This window comes from Ranitomeya imitator, chromosome 1 (genome assembly GCF_032444005.1).
Source record: "Ranitomeya imitator isolate aRanImi1 chromosome 1, aRanImi1.pri, whole genome shotgun sequence".
NCBI classification, from domain to species: Eukaryota; Metazoa; Chordata; class Amphibia; order Anura; family Dendrobatidae; genus Ranitomeya; species Ranitomeya imitator.
The window spans coordinates 250,696,107-250,710,942 of NC_091282.1; the positions used below are offsets into that span (position 1 = coordinate 250,696,107).

The 14,836-nt window shown below is 44.2% G+C and overlaps 1 protein-coding gene across 1 annotated transcript in view; it reads left to right on the forward strand.

The window, feature by feature from the left end:
* CFAP251 (cilia and flagella associated protein 251) overlaps positions 1-14,836 on the forward strand; it is a 179,216-nt gene that overhangs the window by 68,699 nt on the left and 95,681 nt on the right. Inside the window, exons 11-12 of the mRNA XM_069755502.1 lie at positions 13,008-13,202; positions 14,404-14,654. Coding sequence (XP_069611603.1) covers positions 13,008-13,202; positions 14,404-14,654 — 446 coding nt within the window. The remainder of the gene's footprint in view (positions 1-13,007; positions 13,203-14,403; positions 14,655-14,836) is intronic.

Genomic DNA, 14,836 nt, shown 5'->3' on the forward strand with positions numbered 1-14,836 from the left:
TGAGCATAACCCTTCCATTTGACCAGATACTGGAGTTTCCGTCTAGAGACACGAGAATCCAAAATCTTCTCCACAATATACTCCAATTCCCCCTCCACCAAAACAGGGGCAGGAGGCTCCACAGATGGAACCATAGGTGCCACGTATCTCCTCAACAACGACCTATGGAATACATTATGTATGGAAAAGGAGTCTGGGAGGGTCAGACGAAAAGACACCGGATTGAGAATCTCAGAAATCCTATACGGACCAATAAAACGAGGTTTAAATTTAGGAGAGGAAACCTTCATAGGAATATGACGAGAAGATAACCAAACCAGATCCCCAACACGAAGTCGGGGTCCCACACGGCGTCTGCGATTAGCGAAAAGCTGAGCCTTCTCCTGGGACAAGGTCAAATTGTCCACTACCTGAGTCCAGATCTGCTGCAACCTGTCCACCACAGAATCCACACCAGGACAGTCCGAAGACTCAACCTGTCCTGAAGAGAAACGAGGATGGAACCCAGAATTGCAGAAAAATGGAGAGACCAAGGTAGCCGAGCTGGCCCGATTATTAAGGGCGAACTCAGCCAACGGCAAAAATGACACCCAATCATCCTGGTCAGCGGAAACAAAACATCTCAGATATGTTTCCAAGGTCTGATTGGTTCGTTCGGTCTGGCCATTAGTCTGAGGATGGAAGGCCGAGGAGAAAGATAGGTCAATGCCCATCCTACCACAAAAGGCTCGCCAGAACCTCGAGACAAACTGGGAACCTCTGTCAGAAACAATATTCTCAGGAATGCCATGTAAACGAACCACATGCTGGAAGAACAAAGGCACCAAATCAGAGGAGGAAGGCAATTTAACCAAGGGCACCAGATGGACCATTTTAGAAAAGCGATCACAGACCACCCAAATGACCGACATTTTTTGAGAAACGGGAAGGTCAGAAATGAAATCCATCGAAATATGTGTCCAAGGCCTCTTCGGGACCGGCAAGGGCAAAAGCAACCCACTGGCACGTGAACAGCAGGGCTTAGCCCTAGCACAAATTCCACAGGACTGCACAAAAGCACGCACATCCCGTGACAGAGATGGCCACCAGAAGGATCTAGCAACCAACTCCCTGGTACCAAAGATTCCTGGATGACCGGCCAGCACCGAACAATGAAGTTCAGAGATAACTTTACTAGTCCACCTATCAGGGACGAACAGTTTCTCGGCCGGACAACGATCAGGTTTATTAGCCTGAAATTTCTGCAACACTCTCCGCAAATCAGGGGAGATGGCAGACACAATGACTCCTTCCTTGAGGATACTCGCCGGCTCAGATAACCCCGGATAGTCGGGCACAAAACTCCTAGACAGAGCATCCGCCTTCACATTTTTAGAGCCCGGAAGGTATGAAATCACAAAATCAAAACGAGCAAAAAATAACGACCAACGGGCCTGTCTAGGATTCAAGCGCTTGGCAGACTCAAGATAAGTAAGGTTCTTATGATCAGTCAAAACCACCACGCGATGCTTAGCACCCTCAAGCCAATGACGCCACTCCTCAAATGCCCACTTCATGGCCAGCAACTCTCGGTTGCCCACATCATAATTACGCTCAGCAGCAGAAAATTTCCTGGAAAAGAAAGCACATGGTTTGAACACTGAGCAACCAGAACCTCTCTGTGACAAAACCGCCCCTGCACCAATCTCAGAAGCATCAACCTCGACCTGGAACGGAAGAGAAACATCAGGTTGACACAACACAGGGGCACAGCAAAAACGACGCTTCAACTCCTGAAAAGCTTCCACGGCAGCAGAAGACCAATTAACCAAATCAGCACCCTTCTTGGTCAAATCGGTCAATGGTCTGGCAATGCTAGAAAAATTACAGATGAAGCGACGATAAAAATTAGCAAAGCCCAGGAATTTCTGCAGACTTTTTAGAGATGTCGGCTGAGTCCAATCCTGGATGGCCTGAACCTTAACCGGATCCATCTCGATAGTAGAAGGGGAAAAGATGAACCCCAAAAATGAAACTTTCTGCACACCGAAGAGACACTTTGATCCCTTCACGAACAAGGAATTAGCACGCAGTACCTGGAAAACCATTCTGACTTGCTTCACATGAGACTCCCAATCATCTGAGAAGATCAAAATGTCATCCAAGTAAACAATCAAGAATTTATCCAGATACTCACGGAAAATGTCATGCATAAAAGACTGAAAAACAGATGGAGCATTGGCAAGTCCGAACGGCATCACCAGATACTCAAAATGACCCTCGGGCGTATTAAATGCCGTTTTCCATTCATCTCCCTGCCTGATTCTCACCAGATTATACGCACCACGAAGATCAATCTTAGTAAACCAACTAGCCCCCTTAATCCGAGCAAACAAGTCAGAAATCAATGGCAAGGGATACTGAAACTTAACAGTGATCTTATTAAGAAGGCGGTAATCAATACACGGTCTTAGCGAACCATCCTTCTTGGCTACAAAAAAGAACCCTGCTCCCAATGGTGACGACGATGGGCGAATATGTCCCTTCTCCAGGGACTCCTTCACATAACTGCGCATAGCGGTGTGTTCAGGTACGGACAAATTAAATAAACGACCCTTAGGGAATTTACTACCAGGAATCAAATCGATAGCACAATCACAATTCCTATGCGGAGGTAGGGCATCAGACTTGGACTCTTCAAATACATCCTGAAAGTCCGACAAGAACTCTGGGATGTCAGAAGGAATGGATGACGAAATAGACAAAAATGGAACATCACCATGTACTCCCTGACAACCCCAGCTGGTTACCGACATAGAGTTCCAATCCAATACTGGATTATGGGTTTGTAGCCATGGCAACCCCAACACGACCACATCATGCAAATTATGCAGTACCAGAAAGCGAATAACTTCCTGATGTGCAGGAGCCATGCACATGGTCAGCTGGGCCCAGTACTGAGGCTTATTCTTGGCCAAAGGTGTAGCATCAATTCCTCTCAACGGAATAGGACACCGCAAAGGCTCCAAGAAAAATCCACAACGTTTAGCATAATCCAAATCCATCAGATTCAGGGCAGCGCCTGAATCCACAAACGCCATGACAGAATACGATGACAAAGAGCACATTAAGGTAATGGACAAAAGGAATTTGGACTGTACAGTACCAATAACGGCAGAGCTATCGAACCGCCTAGTGCGTTTAGGACAATTAGAAATAGCATGAGTAGAATCACCACAATAGAAACACAGTCTGTGCAGACGTCTGTGTTCTTGCCGTTCTACTTTAGTCATAGACCTGTCGCACTGCATAGGCTCAGGTTTACTCTCAGACAATACCGCCAGATGGTGCACAGATTTACGCTCGCGCAAGCGACGACCGATCTGAATGGCCAAGGACATAGACTCATTCAAACCAGCAGGCATAGGAAATCCCACCATTACATCCTTAAGAGCTTCAGAGAGACCCTTTCTGAACAAAGCCGCAAGTGCAGATTCATTCCACAGAGTGAGTACTGACCACTTCCTAAATTTCTGACAATATACTTCTACATCATCCTGACCCTGGCATAAAGCCAGCAGATTTTTCTCAGCCTGATCCACTGAATTAGGCTCATCGTAAAGCAATCCCAGCGCCTGGAAAAATGCATCAACATTACTCAATGCAGAATCTCCTGGTGCAAGAGAAAACGCCCAGTCCTGTGGGTCGCCGCGCAAAAAAGAAATAATAATCAAAACATGTTGAATAGGATTACCAGAAGAATGAGGTTTCAAGGCCAAAAATAGCTTACAATTATTTCTGAAGCTCAGGAACTTAGTTCTGTCACCAAAAAACAAATCAGGAATCGGAATTCTTGGTTCTAGCATCGATTTCTGATCAATAGTATCTTGAATCTTTTGTACATTTACAACGAGATTATCCATTGAGGAGCACAGAGCCTGAATATCCATGTCCACAGCTGTGTCCTGAAGCACTCTAATGTCTAGGGGAAAAAAAAGACTGAAGACAGAGCTAAGAAAAAAAAATGATGTCAGGATTTCTTTTTTCCCTCTATTGGGAATCATTGGCTGGCTCCTTGTACTGTTATGGCTGGCAATCAGGCAACACAGCGTGCAGTAATCAGCGCACATACAGAGATCTGGCAATAACCAAAAACAATAGGACGAGCTCTGAGACGTGGAATCTCTGTAGACTGCAGTACCTGATCTATCCTCACACAACTATAAGCAGCAGTGGATTGCGCCTATCACTACCTATGCAACTCGGCACTGCCTGAGGAGCTGAGTAGCCTGAAGATAGAAATACAAGCCTGACTTACCTCAGAGAAATACCCCAAAGGAATAGGCAGCCCCCCACATATAATGACTGTTAGCAAGATGAAAAGACAAACGTAGGAATGAAATAGATTCAGCAAAGTGAGGCCCGATATTCTAGACAGAGCGAGGATAGCAAAAAGAACTATGCAGTCCACAAAAAACCCTAAAACGAAAACCACGCAAAGGGGCAAAAAGACCCACCGTGCCGAACTAACAGCACGGCGGTGCACCCCTTTGCTTCTCAGAGCTTCCAGCAAAAGTTAATAGCAAGCTGGACTGAAAAAACAGAAAACAAACTAGAAGCACTTATCTAGCAGAGCAGCAGGCCCAAGGAAAGATGCAGTAGCTCAGATCCAACACTGGAACATTGACAAGGAGCAAGGAAGACAGACTCAGGTGGAGCTAAATAGCAAGGCAGCCAACGAGCTCACCAAAACACCTGAGGGAGGAAGCCCAGAGACTGCAATACCACTTGTGACCACAGAAGTGAACTCAGCCACAGAATTCACAACAATCCGCCTTAACATTCTTAGATCCCGGAAGATACGAGACCACAAAATCAAAACGGGAGAAAAACAGGGACCACCGAGCCTGTCTAGGGTTCAGCCGCTTGGCCGACTCAAGGTAAATCAGATTCTTATGATCGGTCAAAACCACAATGCGGTGCTTGGCTCCCTCAAGCCAATGTCGCCACTCCTCAAATGCCCACTTCATAGCCAGCAACTCCCGATTACCGACATCATAATTGCGTTCCGCAGGCGAAAACTTCCGAGAAAAGAAGGCACTTGGCTAAATCAAGGAACAATCAGAATTCCTCTGTGACAAAACGGCCCCTGTCCCAATCTCAGAAGCGTCAACCTCAACCTGAAAAGGAAGAGAAACATCCGGCTGACGCAAGACAGGGGCAGAAGTAAATCGGCGTTTAAGTTCCTGAAAAGCCTCAACAGCCTCAGCGGACCAGTTAGTCACATCAGCGCCTTTCTTAGTCAAATCGGTCAGGGGTTTAACCACACTAGAGAAGTTAGCAATGAAACGGCGATAAAAATTAGCAAAGCCCAAAAATTTCTGAAGGCTCTTCACAGATGTGGGTTGAATCCAGTCATGAATGGCTTGGACCTTAACAGGATCCATTTCTATAGACGAAGGGGAAAAAATAAACCCCAAAAAAAGAAACCTTCTGAACTCCAAGTAGGCACTTAGACCCCTTCACAAATAGAGCATTATCACGAAGGATCTGGAATACCGCCCTGACCTGCTTCACATGAGACTCCCAATCATTAGAAAAAATCAAAATATCATCCAAATACACAATCAAGAATTGGTCAAGATAATTGCGGAAAATATCATGCATAAAGGACTGAAACACAGAAGGAGCATTAGAACGCCCAAAAGGCATCACAAGATATTCAAAATGGCCTTCGGGCGTATTAAATGCAGTTTTCCATTCGTCAACCCTTTTAATACGAACAAGATTATATGCCCCTCGAAGGTCAATCTTAGTAAACCAACTAGCCCCCTTAATCCTAGCAAATAAATCAGAGAGCAAGGGTAAAGATTATTGAAATTTGACCGTGATCTTATTAAGAAGGCGATAATCAATACAGGGTCTTAAGGAGCCATCCTTCTTGGCAACAAAAAAAAATCCCGCTCCCAATGGCCGAATATGCCCCTGCTCTGGCACAGACAGATTGAAAAGTTGGCCCTTAGGGAACTTACAGCCAGGAATCAAGTCAATAGCACAATCACAATCCCTATGTGGAGGAAGGGAACTGGACTTGGGCTCATCGAATACATCCTGGAAATCTGACAAAAATTCAGGAACATCAGAAGAGGGGGAAGAGGAAATTGACAGAGGAACGTCACTATGTACCCCTTGACAACCCCAACTAGTCACAGACATATTCTAGTATAGATGGTTAGCACTCGACCATATAGAGAAAAGGTGCCAGTGAAAAGGAACCCAATGTTCCGTAGACACAGACATAGATTTCCAATCCAGCACTGGATTGTGTACTTGTAACCATGGAAAACCCAGTACAACATCATCATGTAAACTATGCAACACCAGAAAACGGCAATCTTCCTGATGTGCAGGAGCCATGCACATAGTCAGCTGAGTCCAGTACTGAGGTTTATTCTTGGCCAATGGTGTAGCATCAATACCCCTCAAGGGTATGGGACTCTGCAAAGGCTGCAAAGAAAAACCACAGCGCCTAGCGAATTCTAAGTCCATTACGTTCAGAGCAGCGCCTGAATCCACAAATGCCATGACAGAAAAAGATGACAATGAGCAAATCAGGGTCACAGACAGGAGAAACTTAGACTGCACAGTACTAATGGTAACAGATCTAGCGACCCTCTTTATACGCTTAGGGCAATCAGAAATAGCATGAGCTGAATCACCACAGTAAAAACACAGCCCATTCTGACATCTGTATCCCCTCTGTTCCGCTCTAGTCAAAATCCTATCACACTGCATGGGCTCAGGACTCTGCTCTGAGGACACTGCCATATGGTGCACCACTTTACGTTCGCGCAGGCGCCGATCAATCTGAATGGCCAGAGACATAGACTCACTCAAACCAATAGGCGTGGGAAACCCCACCATAACGTCTTTAAGGGCTTCAGAAAGACTCTTTCTGAAAATGGCCGCCAGAGCGTCCTCATTCCATCTAGTGAGCACAGACCATCTTCTAAATTTCTGGCAGTTTAATTCTGCCGCTTCCTGACCCTGACACAGGTCCAACAGTGTTTTCTGAGCATGCTCTACAGAGTTAGGTTCGTCATACAATAATCCAAGCGAATGATAAAATGCATCTGCATTAAGCAATGCCGGATTCCCTGACTCAAGAGAGAATGCCCAGTCCTGAGGATTGCCACGAAGCAAAGAAATAACTATCATTACTTGCTGAATGGAATCACCAGAGGAACGAGGTTTCAGAGCAAAAAATTATTTGCAATTATTTTTAAAGTTCAAAAACTTAGATCTTTCCCCGTAAAACAAATCCGGAGTAGGAATTCTAGGCTCTAAGGCCGGAGTCTGAGCAACAAAATCTTGAATATTCTGTACTTTTGCAGCAAGCTGATCCACACGAGAAATTAACCCCTGAACCTCCATGCCTGCATCCAAATCCAGAATCACCCAGAGATCAAGAGGAGAAAAAAAAGACAAAACAAACCAAAGAAAAAAAAAATGACTCAAAACTCCTTTACTTTTCCTTCTTTTGAGAGGCATTCAGTTCAATTTTGGCCAGTTGTACTGTTATGGTCTGGTGATTATGGAGCAACATGAGACTAGCTCTGAGCAGGTGGTATCTATACTGACCGCAGGCCCTAAGCTCAACACACAACTAGAAGCAGCCGTGGATTGCTCCTAACGCTCCCTATGCAACTCGTCACAGCCTAAGAGCTAATTTCCCCTAAAGATAGAAGCAGGAAAACTATCTTGCCTCAGAGAAAATCCCCAAAGGAAAGACAGCCCCCCACATGTAATGACTGTGAGAGGAGAAGGAAATGACATGCATAGTATGAAACAAGATTGAGCACAGGAGGCCACTTCTAGCTAAAAAGGAAAGTACAGGAAAGAGCTCTGTGCGGTCAGTAGAAAACAACTAGAAAAAGTCCACCGCAGAGAAATGCAAAAATCTCCACACCTAACTAAAGGTGTGGAGGGCAAACTCTGCTGCCCAGAGCTTCCAGTTTAGCTAAATAGATCCATACTGATAAACTGGACAAATGAGCAAAACAAGACAGTACAAAACAACAAGTCCACAATAAGTGAACTGCAAAGGACATGAAAGGACTTAGCTTAGCAGAACTTGGTCAGATTGGCAGGAAAATCCAAAGAGCAATGACTCCAGGCAAAGACAATTGACAACTGGCATTGAATGAGGGCTAAGGCCAGACTAATATAGCCGAGCCCAAAAGACAATCAAAGGAAACAGCTGAGAAGCTAAATCCAAAAAGCAGCAATACCACTAAAGACCACAGGAGGAGCCCAAGAGCAGAACTCACAAAAATACTACTTACAACCAAGAACGGAATTCACAACAGGAAGCTCTCTCAGTGATGGTGTTTCCCAGATGGGGGGAAGATTCTCTTTTTCTCTCGACCTGGGAATAGATTTCCAGGAGTTCCTGGTTACCGAGCCTAACAAGGTCAGACCTAAAGATAGAATTCCTCTCATTCCCAGTCCCAAACTTCGAGGTAACTCCTCTACGGTCCTCTCCAGAGGAACAACGGGCCGTGGACAAAGCTATCCTCCAGGAGATCCCTCAGGAAAAAACAGAAGCATTCTACTCCCCATTGTTTCTGGTGAAGAAACCAGACGGATCTTTCAGAACAATAATAAACCCGAAAAAAACTGAACAAGTCACTAAAGGCTCAAACTTTCAAGACGAAGTCAATAAAAACAACTATCAAAATCTTGTTTCCACATTGTTTTATGACAGTCCTGGTCCTGAAGGATGCCTATTATCACATTCCCATACACAAAGACTCTCAGAAGTTCTTCAGGGTAGCGGTCTCCATAGCAATGGAAATCAGATTGTTTCAGTACAGAGCCCTCCCTTTCAGCTTGGCGGTGGCCCCAGGAGTGTTTATTAAGCTGGTGGCGAAAGCAATGGCACACCTGAGGGAACAGGACATCTTGATTGTTCCTTACCTGGACAACTTCCTAGTGATAGGCAACTCGGTCCAACACTGCAAAGCTCAACTGGAGAGAGTTATGACCTCTTTAGTAAATTTAAGATGGGTTTTAATCTTAAAAAAATGAAAGATCGAGCCACAAAAGGTACAGGAGTTCCTGGGGCTTATACTAGACTCCAAAAATCAGGAGTGTCGCTTCCCGGAAGACAAAAGGGAAAAAATTACGTTTCAGGTGATGAGGACATCGCAATTCCAATTCCCGGTAGGTCTCTGTATATTTTTTCAAGGGCCCAGGAAACGTCTCAAGGCCTCAAAAACCATCTTGGCAAGGTGGATAAGCAATGCGATCTTGTTGGCCTACTCATCCAGTGGGAATGTCGCCCTGGAGGGACTGAGATCTCATTCTACGAGAGCGGTGGCAACCTCCTGGGCGGAAAAGTCAGAGGTCTCCAAAGAGCAGACCTCTAAGACTGCTACTTGGTCATCTCCTTCTACCTTTTAGAATCACTATCAGCTGGACCTATTCTCTTCTTCTAATCTAACCTTTGGGAAAAGAATTCTTCAGGCTGTTGTCCTTCCCTAAGATAGAGAGGGAGAAAGGCATAGTTACTTACCGGTAACAGGATTTCTCAGCGCCCATGACAGCACGCTTAAAGTCAATCCCATCATGTTTGGTTGAGAACGCTCTTCTTTGCGTGTGATTTATGTATAGGTCACAGGGTCTTTGCATTTAAGTATTATAAGTAATAAATGTTTGTTATTGTAATAACCTGGAGGTCCTCTTGTGCTCTGTAAGCCAACTGATGCGAGGGAGAGGTACTGCCTTTTTTATCTGTAGGTTTCCTGTCCTTGATGCTGTCATGGCCTCTGAGAAATCCCGTTACCAGTAAGTAACTATGTCATTTGTTTATCCAGACAAAGCAATATTAACTACTTCAGGACTGCCCATAGACTATAAACATGTGGGCAGTTCACTCTTATCTCTGCATTGACGTTCTAAAACATCAATGCAGTCTAATCAGCTTTTCACATGATTGTGTAGTTGTGGGGGAGGGAATCCGACTATTCAACACAGCCAGACTTCCCAGGTAAAAGATAAACATGTACCGTATTTTCTGGTGTATAAGATGACTGGGCGTATAAGACGACCCCCAACTTTTCCATATAAAATATGGAATTTGGGATATGCCTGCCGTATAAGACGGGGGTCATCTTATACGCCCAGTCATCTTAAACGGCGTGTGGTTCCCAGGGCCTGGAGGAGAGGAGACTCTCCTTCAGGCCCTGGGATCCATATTCATGTAAAAAATAAAGAATAAAAATAAAAAAACATGGATATACTCACCCTCGGATGGCCCCTGGCTCACAGCGCTGCTAGCGTCTCCCTCCGTTCCTAAGAATACAGTGAGTGAAGGACCTTCGATGACGTCGCGGTCACCTGACCGCGACGTCATCGAAGGTCCTTCACTCACTGCATTCTTAGGAACAAAAGGAGACGCTAGCAGCGCTGTGAGCCGGGGGCTGTCCGAGGGTGAGTATGTCCATGTTTTTTATTTTTATTCTTTATTTTTTACATGAATATGGATCCCAGGGCCTGAAGGAGAGTCTCCTCTCCTCCAGACCCTGGGAACCACACGCCGACATCCAGGATCGCTCCCTGCACACGCCGTACCCGGCGTATAAAACGACCCCCGACTTTTGGGACAATTTTTAGGGATCAAAAAGTCGTCTTATACGCCGGAAAATACGGTATATAGGAAGAAAGAATAAAGAAAAAAGACATTGGATTTTAAAGGATCGGTGAGTGCCACTACTTTTTCTTCCTATATACATGTTTGCATCTGATTTTGTCAGCACCCGATACCTGCAGGCTTGATTGCTCAGTCCAAAGTTTGGTTTAAGAATAAGTTCACACACACAAGTTGAATGGTGCCGGCTTTCTCCTTATTTTTGTTTCCTAAAAGATAAACAAAGTTTATCACTATTTTTACTTTCTCTGTCTCGGTATACACAGCTCTGAAGTATCCCTTGTCTATACAGATTGGGAAGAACTTACCCTGCTTCTTTCTCTGGACCCAGTGAACATGTGATTATTGGGTGCAGGGGTTAACAAGAGTTTCTAGATCCTCGGAAACCAAGACAGTTCAGCCATGCAGCCCGCAGGCAGAAATTTACTTGAATATGGGGCTTGCATACCAGCTCTAGTTACAAGGGAAAGCCGCAAAAAAAAAAAAAGAAAGAAAAAAGAATGTATTGACATGTGAAAATCCCCATTTTTTGGAGCAAAGTGTATAACATAAATACATAAAAATATAAAAAATAAAGTAGAGAAAAGGCATACTTTCTAGCCGTTCCAGTGAAAAAAACGTCCAATATACAAAAATAATTTCCACAGAAAGGGGAACACAATTTAAAATCCATTTAAAATATTTTTCTCTGTCTCTCCAATGAAAACTACGAGAAAAAGATTTTACGGAGAGTACAAACTATCTTCATTCATCAGTTCTTTGTGGTTGTAAAAAAAAAAAAGTGAAAAAGCGATATTAGCTAAAAAAAAAAATATATAAATGATGTAAAAATTACGCCACATGTGCTGTGGAGGAAAAAAGAGAAAAAAGGAAATATGCCGTATTTTTTGGACTATAAGACACACTTTTTACCAAAAAAATTTGGGAGGAAAATAGGGGGTGCGTCTTATAGTCCGAACTCAGGCTTACCGGGGAAGTTGCAGCAGTACACCAGAATCGGCGGCGTTAGAGGTGTGGCGATGCTGAGGCTCGGGGTCGGCGGTTGCGGTGCGGAGTGGATCGTTGGTTTCCCTGCAGCCATCTGCCTGAAGCCGTGGGCCGCCGGGGGCGGCTAGTGCACAGATTGAGATCTCGGCGGCCCTCGGCTTCAGGAAAATGGCCTGCGGAGGCCGCGCATGCGCAGATTGAGATCTCAGCGGCCATTTTCCTGAAGCCAAGGGCTGCCAAGATTTCAGTCTGCGCACACGCAGCCTCAGGAAGATGGCCACCGAGAAACCGGTGATGCAGTCGGCTTTGCTCGCCATGGACACCGGACCACGACGTAGCCACATTTCTGCCACCGGCATCCTGAGGAAGGGACCCTGCTCCATGCTCTGCCTCGCCGCCAATGACAGACCCGCAGCATCGCACCTCGGGACTTCGGCATTGTCCCACTTCAGCCACCGCCGCCTTCCTGAGGAAGTTACCATGCCTCCTGTGACCCCTCTCTACCACTGCCAGCCCTCAGGTAAGATACCTTCAATTCGGACAATAAGACGGACCCCCATCTTATATAAATCTTTTTTCTGCTATTTTCCACCCCCAAAAAAGTGGGGTGCGTCTTATAGTCCGAAAAATACGATAAAGGAATATAACAAGCCTCATCTGTTCTGAGTAAAAAAAAAAAAAAGGACTCCAAAATATCCCTGGTCAGGAATGAGGGAGGGTAATGATTTTGTTAATATGTGATTATAGCTGGTATTACAGCTCAGTCACACTCAATCCATTCACATGAGTGCCTGAGCTTCAGTGCCAGACACTACCACACATGTATAGAAGTCTGGATAAACAAAGAGGCTACGGCATTCCAGCATTCTTCTAATCGGTGGGAGACCCAGGGTTGGATGCCCACTGATCATACATTGATGGTCTATTGTATCTTATATCCTATGCTGGCTTACCATGTGCACTGCCACTCTGTATAAAGTCTGTAGGTTCATTCAGTCTAAATCGTAACAGGGAGCACGGATCCCCCATTCCTGTGATTGCTGAAGCCCACAGTGATCTGACACATCTTGTGGATAGGTGCTAATTGTTGATTCTAAGAATACCTCATTAAAACCCAATGATATTATTTTTTTAATCTTTAATTGTTTTATATACTTTTCAATTATGATCCCAATATACAATATGTCTGATAATTTTGCACATTTTGATGTCGGATAAAATATATGTTAATGCACAGTCTTTCAGTATCCCATTATGTAAATAGCATTTTCAGCGTTTTTGTGTGGTACCATAAGTTGTACCTTCCACGTTTCCCCACTACTTTCTACAGGTATTTTGTCACTGGTGATACTCGAGGACACGTGAAATTCTATGACCAACAACTGCAGCTTGTAAATTGGTACAGCCACCTTAATCTGACACCTATACATTCCATGTCCTTCTCAAAATGTCCCCCTGGGGCAGCAAGTGAGAAGACCAGATACCCTGAAGACTGTTCTATCAAGGGGGACCAGTTTGCCATCAGGTGAATCATTTTTTTTTTTTTTTGTTAAATGTGTATAGAATATTTTGTATATTTTTTCTTCCAGTTGCCGAGAATCTGTCCTGTGACGGAGGTGCATGGCATAGCTATAATATGCTGTATTATCACAAGCTCCGGGCAGGCTTTCTTCTTCATGTAGAGCAGTGTGCACAGAGCCTTACAATGATACACAGTCTTCTACCTCTCCATACTACAGAGCCAGAGTTTATCTGTGTGTCATTGTGCCTTCATACAATATCTCTGTAATATGAACTGCAATCAAAAGCACCACAATTATTTTTTTCCGATTTGAGTTTTCTTTAATTTTTTACAAAAAAACTGCATTTGGCTGTTTAGTATTGCCTCTTAGAGTTTGTACAGAGCCATATTACAGCTGCATGCATGAGCCGCAATAGTGCACTGGTGATATTAGACTTTCCTAAGAAACTATAGGGTTAAATATAGGCTGATTTCATAACATTGGATGAGCCAGGGTTACACTGTAACATCATTACAGAGCAAGTAAACCTTTTAAAAAAAAATTCAATATACCGGTACCTACCATTTTTGAGACTCTACCAGTTGCTCAAAAGCACCCTGAGAAGTGTGCAGCTCAGGTGACAGGAGAGAATAGCTCCTGTCTGAGCCTTCACACTGACTGTGGCACAGATTCATTATAAAGCATAGCCTTTGTAGAAAATTAATTCTATTGTATCCATTCTCCGCTTTTAGTTCACGCAGGAGCTTTTCGTTCTTGTCTCCTGACCTGTGCACCTCTCGGGAGGGGGTGGTAGGAGGATTTGAAGCATTTAGTGGGGTCTCAGCACTCGGATCACCACTGATGAGCATGCAATTAAATTGGTCGTAAAATAAAAAAAAATGTTACAAAGGTTTAATTTTTAATAGATGTCACATTGCTTACACTTATTGTGTATGTAATAACAAATATTGCAGGCTTGCAGCGCCAATATTAACGATACACACCCAGCCGCTTTATTCCTAAAGAGAACATTGAACTTGCAGTAATGCAGTATTTTTCTCTGAAACTTGCAATCAGTGCTATGAACCAATGGTTGTATTGATTAGAACATTATCAAAGTAAAGAAGAACTCTCCGTTATAGGTAATTGTGAAGTACTGTATATCACCTTTCTTATGAAAATGAGTGAACAGAATAATAAGTTAATCTCTCCTTTTTGTCTCAGTAATTTCATTGTATCCACATCAGATGGTATGGTTCTGCATGTGTTTACTGATGGTACAATGCTGAAGAAAGAGTTACAAGAACCCACTGACGCTGTTCACGCACTTGCCTGTCACCCAAACAAGACGCAGATTGCTGTTGGAAGTTATAATGGAATTTTGAAGGTTTGGGATTACAAAGATCATAAAAGCTTCATCAGCCGCATCTTTGGAAAGGATAAATCCTTACATTGCCTTGCATATGACCCTTCAGGTAATCTATCTAATATCAAAGCCACATAGGACTGGGTTAAATTCTCGCACTGCAGGTCTTCATTACATGCACCCGGCTGACTTTGACTACTAAGAACCAGGGCCTGCATTCACTAGGTGTGTCAGTCTGTTGGATGTTGCGCAGAGTGGAGTGTGCTGCTGGTGAGTGAGCTATAGCTGAGC